Below are 21,452 nucleotides of genomic sequence, written 5' to 3'. Positions count from 1 at the left end.
TTGCAGCCAAATGCATTTCTAACTGTAGTTAGCCACCTTTGTAGTCCTCTCTCTTTAATCTTAACAGGTAGCTTTACTGATCTTACTATGTAATCACTCTATTTTCCCTCATCTTGTGTATTATATCTAACTAGTTTCTGATCCATCCTTCACAATCTTCACTAAATGAGTTTAGGCTCTCCCATCCCCCCTCTGGACTATTTTAACAGTCTCCTAACTAGTATGCCAGCTTCCAGTCAGAAATCCACCATGCTTCAGAATTTCTAAAATCTTATCAAGATATTCTTAAAAATCTTAAATGGCTCTTCTACAGGATGAAACACACTCTTACCATAGGCATTGTGTGTTTTTTTACCTTCCTGTTTATTTTTAAATATATTTTTATTGATTTCAGAAAGGAAGAGAGAAGGAGAGACTGAAACATCAATGATGTAAGAGGATCACTGATGGGCTGCCTCCTGCACGTCCCACACTGGGGATCGAGCCCGCAACCCTGGCATGTGCCCAGACCGGGAATCAAACCCTGACCTCCTGGTTCATAGGTCGAGGCTCAACCACTGAAGGATGCTGGCCAGGCCCACCTTCCTATTTAGACTTTGCATCTCCAGGGTCTAGTCTGGCACAAAGCAGGTTCTCAAATATGTGTTAAATGACTGAATATTTTGCATGGTTTCTTTGTTGTTTAATATTAAAACACTTAAACATTTCATCAGACTAAGCAGCGTGACAGCATATTGGGCACTCAACGGAGATGTGTTGAATGAATCTGGTTTCTACACCCTACTGGAAAACCCTTTATCAGTAGTAGTCCCAAATGCTCACATCTTGGTGTGCACTCAGTGGATCTAGCCTGCCCTGCAGAAGAGGCTCTCCAAGAACATACGGGCATGCTCTCCGTGGATAATTAGTCCTGTAGGTTCTGCAGATAGCGCTTGTGCCAGGAGTGAAGTTATGAAAGTAGGTGGCGGCTGTGTGGGCATTGCTGACAATTTCAGATCCATAAATAACTTTCATCAAATGCGAGAACAAACTGTGCCAAGTTATTCAAACCAGTGTGGGCCACTGCCTTCGGCTGCTACCAAGGCTTGGCTTTGCAAAGCTGAAGGTGCTGCTTTGAACTTGCTGGGATAGGGAGCGGGGCAGGTAGCAGTCCGCATTGCGGCACAAAACCATCTGGAAGCTTCACATGCAGACAGACTCCCCTCCACACCCCGACGGCTCCCTCCCCAGACTGCTCAGCCTAGTACCTTGGTCTGAGAGCAGGACCCGAAACCGTCCTGGATGAGATCGGGAAAACGAACGCGCTCTGGGAAGTGGAGGGCGTGTTTTGGAGAGAAGGGGCTGAAGAGACAAAGCCCACTGAGCAGCCGCCCAGCCTCCCCCATAGCCTCCCGGTGTGGTGGTGTCGGGTTCTCTTTCCCCGACCCATCCTGCAAATTTCTGTATTTCAAGGGGGTTGAAAACGGCCCACGGCGTAAACTTGGCTGCCTCGCTTCCCGGATTTCCTAGCGGCAAAATCCTCGGGCCTCTCCTTCCACCAGGGTAACCTCAAGGCGCCCGCCGCCGGAACCCCAGTCGGACCCAGCCCCGCGTGTCCGGGGGGCGGGGGCCGCAAACCCCCGCCGCGCACGCGCCCTCCGCTGACCTTTCCCGGGAAACCCCTTCACGGCGCTTCCCCGTCGCCGCGCGCCGCCCCCGCCCTTCCTGCCATTTCCGCTTCCCTTTTCGCGCCTGCGCGGATCGGATTGTTTTGGCTTTCCGGTAGGATCCAGCCAAGGGAACGGGAGGGGGAGCTGGGGTCGGGCGGGGGCGGGGGGCTTGGGAACCCGGGAAACTGCAAAACTGCCGCCTGAGCCGCTGGCGCGCGCGCGCTGCGAAGAGGAAACCCTGGCGAGGCTGGCCCGCGGCCCGGCCCGCGCGTTCCCGGGCGGCGACAGGGGCCGCCGAGGGTGAGAGCGCCGCAGGGGCGGGGCGGGGCGGCGAGCCGGGCGTCTGGCGGCCCCGGCTGACGAGGCGGCGCGGGCGGGCGGGCGGCGCGGCTCCCGGGGGAGGAGTCTGGCGGTGGTCGGGCCCCAGGAGCGCGCGGCGGCGTCCGCAGAGGACGCGGGTTTCCGCGCAGCACGGGCCGGCCGAGGGAGGGCTCGTGAGGGAGCCGGAAGGCAGAGGAGGCGGCGGCCCCAGCCTTCCTGGGCGGGAGGCGAAGGCAAGACCCTGACCCGGGCTCCGGCCGCCGGAGGGCCACGCCCCCGCCCCGCCGCGCCCTAGGGGCCCAGTGACTTCGGAGCCGCCTGCCACACCGGATCCCTACCGTCGCGACCTAGGAACGCGGGTGAGCAGGCGTCGCCGGCGCCAGGAGAGGGGGACGGGCAGGGGGCGCCCGCCACAGCCTCTGGAGGAACCGGGGGAGGAGGGCTGTGGCGGGACGGGGTCGGCCCTTTGTGGCTGGGCGGGCGGGCGCGCGGGCGGGGGGCGGGGGGCGGCGGCGGCGGCATCTTTCAAACCCGAGACGTTTCCGCCGCGGCGGGGGAGGGGCGAGGGGCGGACGCCGCCCTCCGCTCCCCTAGGCGGCCCCTCTGCTGCGGGGCGCCCGGTGGGGCGCGGGGCTGGGGTGCGGCTGCGGGGGCGTTTCCGGCCCTGCTCTCGCCAAAATAAAGCCGTTTCCCTGAACGACTGGCGACGAGTTCCCGAGACGGTGGGCCGGACGAGGGCCAGCCCTTCCGTGCAGGCTTCCTTGCTCGGTGCATCTGTGGTCACCAAAAGCTGTCTGGACGAACAGAGGTCCCATTGTGATCCACTAATGATTTTTTAGGAAGAAAGCAGAAGCTGCCCTTTGAAACGGAAAATTGTGTACGTGTTTACTTTAGACTGAAATCGGTCACTTATTTGAATTCGACCACCGCCCTCTCCCTCTTAATTGAGAAACCGTGGAGTAGAAGACGACCCATTAGTTGATGAGTAGTTATTTTGAGTTTGTTTCTTTTATTTTCTGGTTTAGCAGTCCAAGAGATCTTTATAGCTAGCTCAAGCGGGGAGGAATATACGCTCCATGCACTGCAGATCTCGAATTGTCCGCTACCGCGATGGGCCCTCCAAGTGAAAGGAGAAAAACAATCCCAAAGGAAAAAGTAACTCGTACAAGGGTCTGTTTGTGTGAAATATCTACATCCCTTAGCCGTGTAAGAACGCAGGCTGCAGGGCTGGTCACGTGCTGCTTATATATGAATCTGTATGTCTGGCTCGCGGAGCATTCTGGCATCCGGAAACAAAACCCTATCAGCAGTGTAGTCTGATCAAAATTACATTTTCTTCTAATTAGCAGGGTGCCGGTTTGTTTTTTTCTTTTCCTCTGAGTTGTGATCTTATTTTATAACCTTTGGTAAGGGCTTTTTTCCTGACATTGTTTCAGGACTTTTGCTATGACCTAAAAAGTAAATTGAAAAGGAAAACGGGGCCATCGTTTCCCAGTCTCGATGATGTGGAATTTTGTTTTTCTTTCCATCTGGCTGCTCCCTAATGTGAAGCTGGCTTCTTCACTTTGACCTCTTGTTGGTCTAGTGCTTATTGAAGGCCTTTTCGGTGGGGCCCTGGAACCCTCCAGAGGCTGTCGCTGGTCAGTACGCTGGTCAGTAAACTCGCCAGCACTCTGGCAGTGCTCTGGAGCATGCGTCATAGTCCACACTTTCACACACGGTGCTGTTTTCTCCGTACAGTTTTGTAGGAAGAGTTTTGCATGCTCTAACTCTTCTACCCTTTTTGCTCTCATAAGAAGCAATCCCATAAAATGTTAGCTTCAGTTATTTACGGGGGGCTGTAAGGAGACGGGTGGGAATAGAGGTGTCATAGTACTTAAGTCTACACTCTCCCATAGATTTTCTTTCTCTTGGTTAATGGAAATAATGGAGGCATTTCATACCATCCAAACATTGTCGAACAATGAATGTGTTTAAGGTGGATGGTCAGTTCCTGGAAACTGGAATGCAACTTTATTTCACACATTTAGAAGAGAGTTGTTTTTCTCCTTGCCCACATTCCTAAGACCAGGAAAAAAAGATTGATCCTGCTGTCAGAAAGTATATGAGTGAAAATGCCAAAGTCCTTCATTATGTATCAATCTTATTTTCAGTTTTGTGGCATTTGAATAGAGCTACTAATATTTGAATAACTCAGTATTTGAAGTGACAGATTGATTTCAAATAACTTTTTAAAGTATATTAAGGTTACTCCTGGTTCCCTTGCCAGGTATTTGCAGTACCTAGATTCCTTTGGTGTTGGAAGAAGGGATTATTATAAGAGATTTGGAGAAAATATAATTATTTTATGAGAGGTGCCAAAAATCTTTTTCCCTTTCTCTACTCCCACACCTCTGACATGTGGTTGCATGCAGTAGCTTCCATGGTAGGCAGAACATTCTAAGTATTCCTCAGTTTGCCCTTTATTTTTTAAAGAAATTGAGAAACATCAGTAGTTTTAATCATTAAGTGGCTATGCCCCTAATGATGTCATGAGTATGTTTGAATATCTGGGAAATACTTTCTTCTGCTGTTGTGATTGAAAAGATCATTGATTTGAAATCCCAGTGAAAAAGTTAAGTGTTAGTTTCTCTTTAGGGAAATTTAGCTAAAGCTTTCTTTAGTCACCGTGCAGAGCTGAGGAAAAAAGTAACATTAAAAAAAGATATACCACACATAATTATTCTGTCATAGATGACGTCTCCTTTATGTTCTTGTTTAACTGTTTAAAAGTGCGGTAATTTATTCAACTTGTGATCTGAATTTACTTAAGAGCACTGAGCATAGTTTACTTGATGGAGCCATATTGTCTTTTTCAGTGTGGTTGGAAAGGAGGAACAGACCTAAGCTCTGAATTTTGTTAGAGTAGGGGACACTGCTGAAATTTATCAAACTTGATGAGTTTGTTTTTTAATTGGTGTTTGTCACAATTCCAAAAAACTCTGTTTGTGAAGTGGTTGACAATTCAAAGACTTAAGTCTTCCGAGCATTCTCAACTGTCAGGGTTGTTTTGATAACTTGAAAGCAAACTATTTCTGGCACCAGTCTTTTGTTCTCCCTAAAGAGAGGCCTGTCTCCTCATTGAAGTGAAGAAAGGCTTGTTTTATGACTGGTGCCTCCCTGGCCCTCATTTCCTTTTTCTGTACTGGCACCAGCCTTCTTAGGATTAGTCTTTGTTGAATTAGTTTGTTTCATGATTTGTACCATCAAAAATACTCCCTAAAAACTTTGAACGAACTTCTCTTATCTAAAATGCTGTTCACCCAAGGTGAAATGAGAACTGTGTTTAAGTGCTGAGACCTTGTAATTGGGACCCCGAGACCTGGTACTGGTGTGGAGAGTCAGGAGTTGGGAAAGGACTACAAAAAGCTTCATCAATGATGCATCAATAAAAGCAATTGCATATATTTTATAGTAGTGCTGTGTGTCAGTCACTCCTCCAGCCTCTTTATAAAACTCATTTAATCCTTAATCCATTGAGAAGAGTTTTTTTATCCCTCATTTTATATCACAGAAAGTAAATATCTTTTAAAAGGTCACACAACTAATAAGTTGCCAATTGGGCTTTCAACCCAAGTAATTTGGCTTCACAGTTCTTGTTCTTAATTTTTTGGCAATATTTAACATCCAGAAAGCCTTGGATTCTTTCCAGTAGAAGTTTTCAGTCTTCTGGGTTGACATTGGTAGCAATGGAAGATGCAGCACTAGGTTAGTAATACACAACTGGAAGGTGCTTTGTACAGGTGATGACCTATATAGCCCATTGCCCTTCTATCACTATTTTATCCCTGCCCTGTAATTTCTGTGCAGTCCTTGTTTGCACCCTTCGAATTTTTTTATCCTTCCTTCCTTTTAACATACACAGCTCAGTTAACTGCTGATCAGTCTCATTGATTATTTAAGGGAGGAAAACCAGTTGCAATAATTTTCCGTAAGAGGTGTTTCAGGTTTTAAGTAGAATTATATATATTACTATGGATTGCTGACTGATTTAATCCTAATGATCATTTACTAACAATGTTTGGTTTGAAATTATTTTGTGTAGTGGAATTCACTCATTAGAACCTTGGAAGCTTGGGTATTCTAGACGAAGTATATTAGAACCTAAATTTTATGTCAAAGTACATTATGCTTTATTAGATCCTGAATTTCATTATATTATATTTGTATGACTCGTATTTCTTATTCTAGTTGACATTTTTCACTATGAAATATGTTCTAATGACCTGCTCTAAAATGTAAGACTTTACATTACATACATTTGCAGATATTGTAGTTGATAAAAATGGAAAGTAATTTAAGTGTTTCTGACTATAATAGTTTTTTTCTCATTGTGGGTTTTTTCAACAGATTCTCTTGGAGAGTAACGTCCCTTTTTTTAAACCTTTATTAGAGGTTTAAAAAAAGGGATATCTTGTTCATACTATAAATACAAGAAGGTATTTCACATATAGTAGGTGGGAGAAAGCAGTTGTGTGATTAGGTGTGAGATGTTAAAATATTTCAGTTGAAAAGAAAAGTGGACTATATACAGGTTAGATAAAGAATTATATTCAACTTTGAGGCACTTAAGTTTTGTGCTTTTTCCTTGTTTTTGAAATCTAAAGGGAAAAGATTATAAGAAAAACAATTTTTTTTGCTTTTAAGTAATTTTATTTTTTCTACTTTTTGTTACTTTAATTTCCCATAGTACCTTAGCCGTGCTGAAAACGAAAATACAAATACAAGGATGTATTTATTTTAATATAATATGTATGAGCATGTATCATACCATTTGAGGGGACAGTTCAGACAATAGGAACAAACCTAAGGAATGGACAATATAGCCAGCTAACTCGTTGTCACTTATTTTTAATATGTAATCAAGAAACAGTCTGACAACAGAGATTGGTATATGTGGCCTGCAGCCTGTAGATAAAGTTTTAGTGAAATAATCATGTCTATTTGTTTAAATATTGTTTACTAGAGGCCCGATGCACGAAGATTCGTGCAAGAATGGGCCTTCCTTCCCCTAGCTGTGGGCACCGCCTTCGCTCGGCAGGAGCCGCCTTTCCTCCTTCCCATGCTGCCCAGAGGCCTGGAGCGGCTGGGGTAGTGCAGAACGCCTGTGTCCTGCCCTGCCCCTGGCTGTTTTGCGCCTGTGTATGCAAATCAACCCACCATCTTTGTTGGGTTAATTTGCATAGCCACTCCTGATTGGCTGGTGGGTGTTGCAAAGGTACGGTCAACTTGCATCTTTTTTATATTGTCTATTGCTTTTTTGCAGGCTATAACAACAGTTAAGTATTTGGGACAGATATTTTGTGGCTTTCAAGGCCTAAAATATTTTGTCTTTGTAATGAGAACAGAGTAGTACACCTTTTGAAAGTTTTTTTTTAATTAGATAATCATTTGCATATGTTAATAAATTCAATAGGTGTTCAATAAATTTTTCCTTCCTCTGCAGTGTGAACCACTGTTAACAGTGGAGCCAGATGCCAACTACCTCCTTTGCTCATACAGTTGGTCTTGTGGTAAAGAATAAACTTTCTTATCTCTGTTAAAAGTTTGGAAATGAAAGATCAAGACAGCTAGATTTCAAGAAAAATGTTTCTTATACCCAACTTGGCTTGCTTATTATTTACCTACTAGAGGCCCGGTCCACAAAATTCATGCATGGGGGGTGGGGGGATCCCCTCAGCTCAGCCTGGACCCTCTCCAATCCGGGACCTCTTGGGGGATGTCTGACTGCCAGTCCCAGGGATCGGGCCGAAACCAGCACTCGGACATCCCTCTCACAATCTGGGACTGCTGGCTCCTAACTGCTCACCTGCCTGCCTGCCTGATCGCCCCTAACTGTCCTTGCTGCCAGCCTGGTCGCCCCCAACTGCCCCCCCTGCTGGCCTGGTCACCCCCAACTGCCCCCCACTCCCACCGGCCTGGTTGCCCCTCACTACCCCTCTCTGCTGGCTTGGTTGCCGCTCACTGCCCCCCCCCCCCCTGCTGGCCTGGTCACCCCTCACTGCCCCCCCCTGCCGGCCTGGTCGCCCCACGCAGCCTGCTGTTTGGTTGTTACTGTGAGGGCTTCATGACCAATTTGCATATTACCCTTTTATTAGTATAGATTCACTTCTTTTGGCTATTTAATTTGTCTAGTTTGGTTTTAAAACACCCTGTTTTTAAGGGACAGTCATGGTTTTGGCTGTAGTCTATACCAAGAATAAATGCACTTGGTGTTTTGGCACTGTGGTAGTTGGCCCATTTGGTCTGATTACTTATAGTACAATGACCAACACTTACTAGATAACTCAATAAACATTTTTAAAGTTAGATTTCAGTAGCCATTAATTTATAATAGAAGATTAAGTAAACAATTTCCTTGATACCTGAAAATTACTCAATCTGAGGATGCTAACATCTACAGATAATAGGATGTAGCACTTATTTTGAAGTGAATTTTAATATAATTCAAAGTGATATGACTATATATTTATTAAAAGGAAAATTTGTATAATGTGTCAGATCATCAGTAGTTAAGTAATATAGTACAAACTTTGTGAAATGTTTTAGAGCATTTAGGCTATTGATTTCTGATTTTGTTTTTAGGAAAGAGGGAATCTTGTTATAGAAAATAACAAGAAAAGGCTGCTGGTTGGTCATCTTAAACTTAACAACTTTTCACATTTTTTAGTTAATACATTTTGAAGTTTATGTTCCCAGTAAGTCATTTAGATATCACATTAAGTAAATTTTTATTTACCTAATGTGATATCTAATTGACTTACTTTTTTCTGTCTATTTTAATACTAAGGTATCCTGAATAAAAATTATCTTAGGATGAAATTTACCCTAAATTACAGAAGAAGGGGTGGGAAGTAGGGGTGTATAAATCAGTGATAATGAGGAATACCTGATTACATAAAGTTGGCTAACTGATGCTCTAAAAGCAGGCTTCAATTATTTTAATAGCTTCATATGTGATTTTAAAAAATCTAAACATAAATGCGGCCCAAAGAAGTCACTGCAAAATAAATCAGGTCATAGCAGGAGGTTAAAGAAATTACCAGAGTGAGCCTGTATAGCTAGCCTACAAGGAATTCTGGGGGCTAGCAGTACAATCCAAATCTATCCTGGCCTTTGTGGCCAGTTCCCATCACCTGGTTTAAATGTGGATGGGGATGATTTTGGGCCATGCAGCTAGTGTTAGAACTTTCAGTTAATGCATGCATTTCTGTAAGATAAATTCCTAGAGATAGAATTGATTGAGTTATTAAGCATTTATAATGCCAAATATTATACCTATGTAATACTTCACTTGCAATTCCGAAATTCAGAAAGCTCTTAAAATCAAGTTTTAATAAATCTTTGCCTATGAAACCTGACCTGAAGTAACATGAGGCTATATATTAGTATTATGTTTCACACTGTTCCTGTTTCTTGCAGTAAGGATAGTAATATAGGTGTACTGGTTAATAATGCGGATTTTTTTTCAATAGATGGAGTTACACATAATGTTGATATATAAGCGATTTGATATGTATGCTATTTTGCTGTATTGACAAGCTTCAAAACTTCATATGTCAAATTTGCTGAAGGTGTTAACATCATAGATATTTTTACACTTAAAAATGCCGAATTTTGTGCCAAAAAAAGAGCATTTGCAGGAAGTTAAAATTCATTAGTTTATTTTGAAGAAAAGTGCTGCTGAATACTTCAGGAAGCTTATGGTGAACATGCTCCATCTGAAGATACTTGTGGACGCTGGTTTAAACGCTTTAAAAGTGATGATTTCGACGTGAAAGACAAAGAACGTCCAGGTCAACCGAAAAAGTTTTAAGATCAACAATTACAAGCATTATTGGATGAAGATGCCTGTTAAACTCAAAAGCAACTTGCAGAAAGATTAAACGTCGCTCAGCAAACAATTTCCAATCATTTACAAGCAATGGGAAAGATTTTAAAGAAAGGAAAATGGGTGCCACATCAACTGAACAAAAGACAAATGGAAAACCAAAAAGTCATCAGTAAAATGTTGCTTCAACGGCATAAAAGAAAGTCTTTTTTGCATCGGATTGTGACTGGCCATGAAAAGTGGATTTATTTTGAGAATCCTAAACGCACAAAATCATGGATTGATCCAGGTCAATCATCAACGTCGACTGCAAGGCCTAATCGCTTCGGAAAGAAGACAATGCTCTGCATTTGGTGGGATCAGGAAGGTGTGGTATATTATGAGCTGCTAAAACCAGGTGAAACAATTAATACTGATAACTACCAACAACAAATAATCAATTTGAACCATGCTTTGATCATGAAATGACCAGAATTCTGTTCTAGAAGACACAACAAAGTAATTTTGCTTCATGATGACACACCATCACACACTTCAAAACCAGTTAAAGACACGTTAAAAGATCTTGTCTGGGAAGTATTAACCCACCCACTGATTCACCAGACCTTGCTCCTTCAGATGACCATTTGTTCCGATCAATGGCACACGCACTTTCTGAGCAGCACTTTAAAACATACGAAGAAGTGGAAAATTGGGTCTCTGAATGGTCTGCCTCAAAACAAGAAAAGTTCTATTGGGACGGTATCCACAAATTACCTGAAAGATGGGGAAATGTGTAGCTAGCGATTGACATTACTTTGAATAAAGCACTTTTGATGTTTCTCTTGAAATTTTTGTGTTTTCTTTGATTACAAAATCCGCATTATTAACCAGTACACCTGGTATGTTTGATTATGGGGTGCTTCCCCATACTCTTTGAGAGAGCCTTGTAATACGTGATATATGCACCACATTACTCTCTAAAATCTGAAAATTCAAAATTCCAGAACATATCTAGCCCCAAGAGTTTGGAATAAGGCCTTGTAGGTATGTGCTAACTTAGTCCTCTATAAGAAAGCTCATTTTCCACATTCTCACTAACACTAGGCTTTGCTGCATTACTAATAGGGAAAATAGCCAGTGATTTTAGGTATTATTAGCTTTAGAGGTTGTGTAGGTAAGTAGTAGAAATTAGATTTATAGTGTAACTCCCGGATCTGGAATAGCAAAGTAATCACTTAACTGACACAAAGTCACGTTCTACCTTTGCATCTGTTTCAGTTACTTCCATAGTTAACTTGGCTAGGAATTTGACAGTTTACACCAAGTTAGCAGTTTCTGTAATAGTTGGGCAGCAAGTACAATATGATCTCTCTGAATGGTATTTCATGAGTGTTAGTGGGTCCAATCATGCTCATATTTCAGGTGTTGTGTTAGCCACTTAACTTTATGGGAACTAAGAGTCATCTAATTAGTTTTAAATTAGCTATTCCTAGCTTTCTGTATGGGTTTCCCCTCTTCCTTATTTGTAATTTCTTTGTAATACTGAAATAGTCAGTGTTATTTCACAATAGAGGCCCGGTGCGCTGATTTGTGCACGTTGAAAGGAAATTAATTAGAAGAAATACTTTAGAGATCAGGGAGGGACCACAGGAGGTTGGCTCCGGGGCGTGTCCGGCCTGTCTAGCCCAGTCCCCATCAGCCGTACCCCAGCAGCAAGCTAACCTACCGGTCGGAGCATCTCCCCCTGGTGGTCAGTGCGTGTCATAGCGACTGGTCGAACAGTTGAACAAGCAGTCGGACACTTAGCATATTAGGCTTTTATTATATAGGATACTGATTTACAAATAAAGTTAAACTTTAATTCAGTGAGAGTTTTCTTTTTATGAATGGTGTACAATGTGGTTAAAATGTGGCTTTTTGTGGATAGCCATTGATTCCAACATTGTTGAAATAAGCCACTCTTCCTAATTTGAAATAAGTCATGAGGACAAAATTGCCCTCCTTTATTGTGCATTCTTCCAGATGAATCCTCCGCAAATAGGATTTAGATAGGATTTGTATTAAATTTACACATAAAATATTGGAGTCTTCCATATAAGGAAATACCTATTTTATCTTGTTTTGTGTTTTTGGTTTCCCCCGCAGTAAAATTATATGTTCTTATAAAAAATTAAAGGAAGGAATAAAATTAATTTTAAAAAGATTTATAGGAAGGAAACACTGTATGAAGATTAATATTACATAAACTTCCTTGTAGAATTGAACTGCAGGCTTAAAAAATATATATAGTTTATGTCTTGCAAATAAGTTGAGTCTATCATATAGTTTAATAATGTAAATTAAATACAAAGCTTTTAGGAATGCACTTAAAATATATCCCCAAAATGAGAATCTCTTTAAGAAAAAGGGTATTTTTTTTAATTTAATAAATCTTTATTGTTCAGATTATTACAATTGTTCCTCTTTTTTCCCCCCCATAGCTCCCCTCCACCCGGTTCCCACCCCACTCTCTGCCCTTAAACACCCCCCCAACTGTCCTCATCCATATATGTACAATTTTTGTCCAGTCTCTTCCCGCACCTCCCACACCCCTTTCCCCCTGAGAATTGTCAGTCCACTCCCTTTCTATGCCCCTGATTCTATTATATTCACCAGTTTATTCTGTTCAAAAGATTTTTTATTCACTTGATTTTTAGATTCACTTGTTGATAGATGTGTATTTGTTGTTCATAATTTTTATCTTTACTTTTTTCTTCTTCCTCTTCTTTAAGAATACCTTTCAGCATTTCATATAATACTGGTTTGGTGGTGATGAACTCCTTCAGCTTTTTCTTATCTGTGAAGCTCTTTATCTGCCCTTCAATTCTGAATGATAGCTTTGCTGGGTAGAGTAATCCTGGTTGTAGGTTCTTGCTGTTCATCACTTTGAATATTTCTCCCATCTGGCCTGCATAGTTTCTGTTGAGAAATCCGCTGACAGTCATATGGGTGCTCCCTTGTAGGTAATTAACTGTTTTTCTCTTGTTGCTTTTAATATTCTCTCTGTCTTTTGCTCTTGGCTTTTTAATTATGATGTGTCTTGGTGTGGTCCTCTTTGGATTCCTTTTGTTTGGGGTTCTGTGCGCTTCCTGGACTTGTAAGTCTATTTCTTTCACCAGGTGGGGGAAGTTTTTTGTCATTATTTCTTCAGATAGGTTTTCAGTATCTTGCTCTCTCTCTTCTTCTGGCACCCCCATAATTCTGATGTTGGTACGCTTGAAGTTGTCCCAGAGGCTCCTTACACTATCTTCATATTTTTGTATTTTTTCTTTATGCTTTTCCAGTCGAGTGTTTTTTGCTTCTTTGTATTTCAAATCTTTGACTTGATTCTTGCAATACTCTAGTCTGCTGTTAGATCTCTGTGTAATATTTTTTATTTCAGTCAGTGTATGCTTAATTTCTAGTTGGTCCTTTTTCATATCCTTGAGGGTCTTGCTAAATTTATCGGCCTTTTCTAGAAAATTCTTGAAAAACCTTATAACCGTGGTTTTGAACTCTATATCCAGTTGTTTGCTTTCCTTCATTTCTTTCATTTGTGATCTGTTTCTTTGTCTCCGCATTTTGGCTGCTTCCCTGAGTTGATAGAGTGGCTTTGTGTGCTAGGTGTCCTATAGGGCCCAGTGGCTCAGCCTCCCCAGTTACCTGAGGTGGACACTCTTGGTGCACCCCTTTGTGGGCTGTGTGCACAGTCTTGTTGTAATTAAGCCTTGATTGTTGTTGGTATCACTGGGAGGAATTGACCTTCAGGCTTATTGGCTGTGAGGATCAGCTGTGTCTATGCTGGGAGAACTTCTGTGCTAGAGACACCCTTATGAGACAAGACTTGCAAAAAAGCCTCTGTGCTCAGCTTGGATGGGGTGGAGTCTCGGGGCGGAGCAGACAGCATTGGTTTCCCGTCAGCCCTGCCCTAATAAGCCCCTGTGTCTCAGTGTCCTGTGGTAATCGCTGCAAGCACCTCTGAGAGAAAGCCACCCTCGAGTTCCGTCCGCTGCCAGACAGTCCAGTTTCTCCCCGAATGAGTCTGGGTCCCCAGAGTCTCGCTCAGAACTGGAGTTCAGTGTAGTCGGGAGCTTTTGTCTCCCTCCCGCTTGAGAAAGCCAGCCACGTACTCAGTTGCTCGCCCTCCGTGCGCACCTCGGTACCTCTGCCTTCCGCAGTTCCTCTGAGTCTCAGTGTGCTTTTCTTTCCTTCGAGTTGTAGGATTTCCACTCAGCCAGCCTTCCTGTGGTTCTGGATGGTATCCGTTTTGTCTTTTAGTTGTAGTTTTGAAATTGTTGTGTGAGGCAGCAGTTTAGGTGTTTGCCTATGCCGCCATCTTGGTTTCTTTTTTTCTATTTTTTCTCTTAAGTTATGGTCATGTATTGCTACTAAACAAATAACTAGAAGATGTGGCTTTGTGATTCAAATTCTGTTTTTGTTTTTTTTTTCTTTCTAAAAAACTTTAAAAATGTATACTTATGTGTCTCTTGTTTTCTAGAATGTTTATATTTTGTATAGCAGGTAAAATTACAAATGTTAATTTTCTTTAGTCTATTTTTAATTTTAAATGTAATAGACTTTTAAAAAACATTCCTCATGTTTTATTTTTATGGTAATATCTAGTGTACTGGCCTAGATACTCTAACTGAACTTTTTTTTCTTTTTAGTTACTCCAGAAGATCCACAGGCTATAGGATGTTGCCACGAAGCCTACCTCTGTCTTTCACACACAGCCTGTACAACCATTGCAAAGTTGAGCAAGATGTCTGCAGACTGTGTTGAAAAACTCTGAAGAACCTAATTAACACAGGATGACCTAGGAGTGATTTTAAATCTCTAACAAGAAACTATTCATTAGTGAAAGTGTCAGTCTTGGTTCTGAATGCTGCAGATCACAGCAAGCGGAATTTCTCCTTTCATTATTTCTGAAACATTCACTTGACCTTCCATCAGTAAGACTGACTTTTTAAATTTGCTCCGGGAGATATTAATGGAATACAGTCATGTCCACTCAAGACGAGAGGCAGATCAATACTGAGTATGCAGTGTCCTTGTTGGAACAGTTAAAACTGTTTTATGAACAGCAGTTGTTTACTGACATAGTGTTAATTGTTGAGGGCACTGAGTTCCCTTGTCATAAGATGGTTCTTGCCACATGTAGCTCTTATTTTAGGTAAGTACTTTAATCTTGATAAGTTTGTCATTTCAAATGCAGAATGATAGCTTTTATTAATAGGAATTCTTTAAGCATTATTTAAATTTAAAAATAATGGATTCTTAATGTTTTGTTTACTAGTCTCCTTTTTGTCCCTCTACATGTTTGGACGTTTCATATACATGGACGCATACACCAGGTGGCCCTTTTTTTGGTATCTGGCTCCTTTTTTATTTTCTTTTTAATATATTTTATTGATATTTTACAGAGAGAGGAAGGGAGAGGGATAGACAGCTAGAAACATCGATGAGAGAGAAACATCGATCAGCTGCCTCCTGCACACCTCCCACTGGGGATGTGCCCACAACCAAGGTACATGCCCTTGACCGGAATCGAACCCGGGACCCTTCAGTCCGCAGGCCGACGCTCTATCCATTGAGCCAAACCGGTTTCGGCAGTATCTGGCTCCTTTTGCTGAGTATAATGTTTTTGAGGTTCATCTGTGTTATGATACCTATCAATACTTAGTTCCTTTTTATTGCCCAGTAGTGTCCCATGACAGACTTAGAGATATTGTGAATTCAGGTCCAGACCACCGCAACAAAGCAAATACCATAATAAAGCGAGCCACGTGATTTTTTTGTTTCCCAGTGCATATAAAAGTTTGTACTATAGTGTAGTAGTGTGCCAATAGCATTATGTAAAAAAAAAAAAATACATACTTTAATTAAAAAATAATCTTTCTGAAAAATACTGTTAGGTGAGCCTTCAGTGAATTGTAATCTTTTTGCTGGGTCTTACCTTGAATTTGTAAAAAAAAAGAAAAGAAAACCACCACAATATCTGCAAAGGGTGTTAACGGCAAAGTGAAATAAAACAAGCTTTGCCTGTAAAGGAATATTGGCGTTGTCACTCAGAATGGCGTGGTAGAATAGAAGTTTGGTATAACTTTGGCACTGGATTGTACTTTCGTGTTGTCTCACTCAAAAGTTTTCCCAAGAAGTTGTTCATCAGCAAATGCCCTAAATAAACATCTGATGTTATCTAGCTTCTCTTTTTAGCTCTACATTTGTTTTACACTAAAAGCAAAGGTTTGTTTTTTCTCTCTGCTGTAGGGCCATGTTCATGAGTGGGCTAAGTGAAAGCAAACAGACACATGTACACCTGAGGAATGTGGATGCAGCCACCTTACAGATAATAATTACGTACGCGTACACGGGTAATTTGGCAATAAATGACAGCACTGTAGAACAGCTGTATGAAACGGCTTGCTTCCTGCAGGTAAGCAGTTTCTTCTGTTTACATTAACTGGTTTCTTTTTACTTTTTTAAAAATATTTTTATTTATTGTTTTAAGAGAGAAACATTGTTGTTCCATTTATTTGTGCATTCATTGGTTGCTTCTTGTATGTGCCCTAATATGGGATCCAACCCACAACCTTGGCATATCGGAATGATGCTCTAACCAATTGAGCTGCCAAGCCAGGTCTTTGTGGTTATGTTTTTATGTGCCAGGTACTGGACTATATGCTCTGTATAGGTTCTGTCTAATTCTTACAATAATCATTTGTAAAGATTTCCCCCTTTTATACACTTGAGACTTAGAGAAGTAGCTACTTGACTAATAGGGTGCAAGTACTGACTGGCCAACCCAAGTTTTGAATCCAAGCAACCCAACTTCTCTCCATAAATTGCTTTTAGTTAACCACTGTGATTTTTTTCTTTGCTTTTTAACCTCTGTGATAATTGAGTAAGTATAGTAGGTTAACACTTCTGATTCATCTGAGATCTACTTTTCCTTAAGAAAAAACAAACCTTGAAAACTTAAGAGTGGCTAGGTTAGGTCATCTAAATGTAGATAATTTAGCCCTGGCCAGTTTGGTTCAGTGGTGAGAGTGTAGGCCCCTGCACTGAAGGGTCTCGGGTTTAATTCCTGGTCGAGAGCATGGACTTCCATTGTAGGTTTGGTCCTGAGGCAACGAATCAATATGTCTCTCTCACATCAATGTTTCTCTCTCTCTCTCTCTCTCTCTCTCTCTCTCTCTCTCTCTCTCTCTCTCTCTCTCTCTCTTTTTCTCTCCCCCCCCTCTCTCCCCGCCCTCCCTCTCCCCCCTCCCTCCTTCCCTCTCCCCCCTTCCCTTCCTCCCTCCCATGCTCTGTAAAAATAAGTAAATAAATAAAGGTAATTTATAACTATGCAGAAATGTATTTGTTATTCCTTTGTTCCTTTGGTTGGTTGTCTTGGCTCTCTAGATTAGAAAGGCATGTATAACTTTTCTTAGTCATTATGTATGGTTTTCTGGTTTTATTTTACTATCTTGTCTATATTGATAAAACCAGATTCCAGCTCCTCAACAATGTTCATTTTCTGTACTCTGATTTATTTACATCGTTTTCATTTGGTTCTATCAATGACATATTTTTAACTTATACATGAATTCCCTAACCTTTCCCTTTCGTTTTTTAAGAGCCTGTTCAATGCCATACTCCTGGCTCCTAAATAGGGCAGTTAAGTAGGCCACTGGACAGGTGGAAAAAATGCAAAGCTATATGTATAGTCTTCTAATTTTATTATTACAGAAAACATCTCTTAGCCCAAAATAAGTATCTGAAAATAAAAACTACAGTATAGAGATCTGATTAATATGCTGGTATCTACACAAAATAAAATGTGTTCTGCCTTTAACTTTTTTTTTTCTTTTAGGTAGAAGATGTGTTGCAACGTTGTCGGGAATATTTAATTAAAAAAATAAATGCAGAGAATTGTGTGCGATTGTTCAGCTTTGCTGATCTGTTCAGTTGTGAGGAATTGAAACAAAGTGCTAAAAGAATGGTGGAGCACAAGTTCACTGCTGTGTGTCACCAGGAAGCGTTCATGCAGCTGTCCCATGACCTCCTGATAGACATTCTCAGTAGTGACAACTTAAATGTAGAAAAGGAGGAGACGGTTCGCGAAGCCGCTATGCTGTGGCTAGAGTACAACACAGAATCACGATCCCAGTATTTGTCTTCAGTTCTTAGCCAAATCAGAATCGATGCACTTTCAGAAGTAACACAGAGAGCTTGGTTTCAAGGTCTGCCACCCAATGATAAGTCTGTAGTGGTTCAAGGTCTGTATAAATCCATGCCCAAGTTTTTCAAACCAAGACTTGGGATGACTAAAGAGGAGATGATGATTTTCATTGAAGCCTCTTCAGAAAATTCTTGTGGTCTTTACTCTTCTGTCTGTTACAGTCCCCAAGCAGAAAAAGTTTACAAGCTCTGCAGCCCACCAGCTGATTTGCATAAAGTTGGGACCGTTGTAACTCCTGATAATGACATCTATATAGCAGGTGGTCAAATTCCTTTGAAAAACACAAAAACAAATCATAGTAAGACAAGCAAACTTCAGACTGCCTTCAGAACTGTGAATTGCTTTTATTGGTTTGATGCACAGCAAAATACCTGGTTTCCAAAGACGCCGATGCTTTTTGTCCGAGTAAAGCCATCCTTGGTTTGCTGTGAAGGCTATATCTATGCAATTGGAGGAGATAGTGTAGGTGGAGAACTTAATCGGAGGACCGTAGAAAGATATGACACTGAGAAGGATGAGTGGACAATGGTGAGCCCTTTGCCTTGTGCTTGGCAGTGGAGCGCAGCAGTTGTGGTTCATGACTGTATCTACGTGATGACGCTGAACCTCATGTATTGTTATTTCCCAAGGTCTGACTCATGGGTAGAAATGGCCATGAGACAGACTAGCAGGTCTTTTGCTTCAGCTGCAGCTTTTGGTGATAAAATTTTCTATATTGGAGGGTTACACATTGCCACCAATTCTGGTTTAAGATTCCCTTCGGGCACTGTAGATGGGTCTTCAGTAACTGTGGAAATTTATGATGTGAATAAAAATGAGTGGAAAATGGCAGCTAACATCCCTGCTAAGAGGTACTCGGACCCCTGCGTTCGAGCTGTTGTGATCTCAAATTCTCTGTGTGTGTTTATGCGAGAAACTCACTTAAATGAAAGAGCTAAATATGTCATTTACCAGTATGATCTGGAACTCGACCGGTGGTCTCTGCGGCAGCATATATCTGAACGTGTACTGTGGGACCTAGGGAGAGACTTTCGATGCACTGTGGGGAAACTTTATCCATCCTGCCTTGAAGAATCTCCGTGGAAACCACCAACCTATCTTTTTTCACCAGATGGGATGGAGGAGTTTGAACTGGATTGAGAAATGGTTGCACTACCACCTGTATAGTTGGGAGTTCAGGGGGTGCACGCCTGATTTATGTGCTTTGTCATTTTCTTTGCTAAATAAGAGAGGCTATGAAAGGACTAATATGAGTACATAAAAATCTATCTTTGATAAATTTTATTTTTATGCCCTACTTAATATTTGCATCAGTATAATATATATCAGTGAGTCTTGCAGAAAGATATGCTTCCATAATATGAAATAGATTATCCAATAATTGTAATAATTTTATGTGTATCATGAGAGCATAGAATCTAGATTATCTAACATTGTTAGCCCTGTGTATGTACAGTTCAAAAAGTTCACTATTAAACTAGTTTCCTGTTCCTAGTGTGGTATATCACAAATTGTGCTGAGGTTATTTTAGCAAATGTATTTCGTTCTGTGCTTCTGTTCTGAAGTCCTGGAATACAGTTTTTCGGTGTAATTAGTTCATCTGCACTTAACACTAACATCCATGTTGGAATAGAAATGTCTCAATCCTGTACTATAGTTGAGGAAGATCTTCCATTTTATGGTATTACACAGGGAGAGCTAGGACTGCAGGACCAGTCTAACTATACTATAGGTGCATGTACTCTCTTCACTAACTTATACTTGTCTCTAGAATACAGGTCTTCCAATCAGCTGGTCATTTACCAGGTATAGACTTAAGTTGCTGGGCTTGCAATAAAATTTGCTAGTCCCTCATTGTGCGGGTCTGGGTGGAGCATTCATCAGTAAATGCCTCCACTTTCTGTATTACATTAACATTGGCTCATGCGTGTAACTACCTGCTGCTGTTGTATTTCTCCATCTTAAAAGATTTAGAGTGGGTCAACCAGGTCATTACATCTTAATTTAATAACAAGCATTACTGTAGAGTGATTGTGTATAGATACCCGTTAGCCGTCAGGGTGTGTTTTTTAACCTGTTGTGTGTGTGGGTAGGATTAGAAGGGTGAACCGGTCAGGAATTCCCTACCTGGCTGTGCGGACGAGCAGGTAACGAGTGCTGCTCTGGCATTCATCCAGGAACCACTAACAGTAGCGGCGCCGCCCATCTAACATGAGCACAGGTGCTTCACGACAAACATTACTAGCATGTTCAACTGCATAATGTTCTGGCACTGTATTTTGAATGACATTAATTTATTAAATAAGTTGTATATATTCAATATTTGTTTTTCTTCTGTGGTGGGAATGGTTTAATGGTGTGCTCTTCGTTCTAATTTTACTGGGTCGTTTTACCTTGTGTTTTCTTCAGAATTTTGAGTATATATAAAAAATGGTGATATGAGCCTTACTGTATCAACATAAACTACAGATAAAAAGCAATGCCTTTCAACCCTAGTTGCATATTAGAACCATCTGAGGTGGTGGTGGTGCCCGAGCCTCATCCCAAACAAAATGAACTCTAGTGTGGGGGGTGGACCTAGCCACAGTATCTAAGAGCACTGTCACACAGGTGTTTCTTTTGTGCAGTCCGTGAGAGACCGTGGTTTAGGCTCCAAATGCAGGCATGCCTTGGAGATACCCAGGCTCAGTTCCAGACCACCGCAGTAAAGCCTTCTGCTGGTTGGAGGACTTACCTTCAATTTGTAAAATTGCAACCTGTGAAACGCAATACAACAAGGTGTGCCTGTATAAGGATTTGATTCTAGATTATCAGTCTTCCTAGAACACGTCCTTGGTCATGTTTCAGACTTGAACTGCCTCCCTCTACTGAATGAAGTCCAATTTCTTTTGCTTTTTTCATTTTTAAGACATTGTATTTAAGAAATTTCAACCCATGATAACACAAAGCAACAACTCTTTTTTTAGATATCAATATGTAAAAGTGATTTTAATGTTGAAAGTTCCATTTAATAAGTAAACACATTAACTATTTGAGGCAAATTATTTTGCCGAATTTCATCATAGATTATCAGAAATTGAGGTGGTTTCAGTCTAGACTAACACCATAACCCACTGATTTATAAAAGAACTAGAGGCCCAGTGCATGAAAATCGTGCACGGGTAGGGTCCCTAGCGGCTGCCAGCCGGGGCGCCTCCCCTTAGCTTCCTGCCACTGCCACTGCCGGCCCCACTCCCTGGTCGAACTCCTGGTTGAACTCCAGGTTGAGGGAACAGTTTGCATATTAGGCTTTTATTATATAGGATGAAAGGTAAGAGATGTACCTTTTTGATCCTAACGACGAAATGCATTTCCTGTAGACACCATAAGAGGAAGCAGGGAAAAT

General features: G+C 41.5%; 1 protein-coding gene across 2 annotated transcripts; it reads left to right on the top strand.

The window, feature by feature from the left end:
- Positions 1-1,746: 1,746 nt before the first annotated feature.
- KBTBD2 (kelch repeat and BTB domain containing 2) lies at positions 1,747-20,381 on the top strand. Of its 2 annotated transcripts, none has more exons than XM_080665434.1 (4): positions 1,747-1,761; positions 14,508-15,013; positions 16,111-16,276; positions 17,699-20,381. In XM_080665434.1, the coding sequence occupies exons 2-4, from the start codon at positions 14,844-14,846 to the stop codon at positions 19,205-19,207; spliced, it is 1,845 nt and encodes a 614-aa protein (XP_080521560.1). In that variant the 5' UTR covers positions 1,747-1,761; positions 14,508-14,843; the 3' UTR covers positions 19,208-20,381. The 2 variants fall into 2 exon arrangements, with proteins under 2 accessions (XP_080521560.1, XP_080521559.1); XM_080665433.1 differs by lacking the exon at positions 1,747-1,761 and adding an exon at positions 1,898-2,329.
- Positions 20,382-21,452: the final 1,071 nt, after the last annotated feature.

The sequence above is a fragment of the Plecotus auritus genome (assembly GCF_963455305.1).
Source record: "Plecotus auritus genome assembly, chromosome: 4".
In the NCBI taxonomy this organism is placed as follows: domain Eukaryota; kingdom Metazoa; phylum Chordata; class Mammalia; order Chiroptera; family Vespertilionidae; genus Plecotus; species Plecotus auritus.
The sequence above is the reverse complement of the archived record's forward strand: the minus strand, read 5'-3'. Positions and strand labels throughout refer to the sequence as shown.

Coding starts and splice junctions, on each gene's coding strand:
- KBTBD2 (XM_080665434.1), top strand. CDS start 14,844: ATGTCCACTCAAGACGAGAGGCAGATCAATACTGAGTATGCAGTGTCC. Junction 15,014..16,110: donor ACATGTAGCTCTTATTTTAG/GTAAGTACTTTA, acceptor TCTCTGCTGTAG/GGCCATGTTCATGAGTGGGC. Junction 16,277..17,698: donor AAACGGCTTGCTTCCTGCAG/GTAAGCAGTTTC, acceptor TTTTTCTTTTAG/GTAGAAGATGTGTTGCAACG.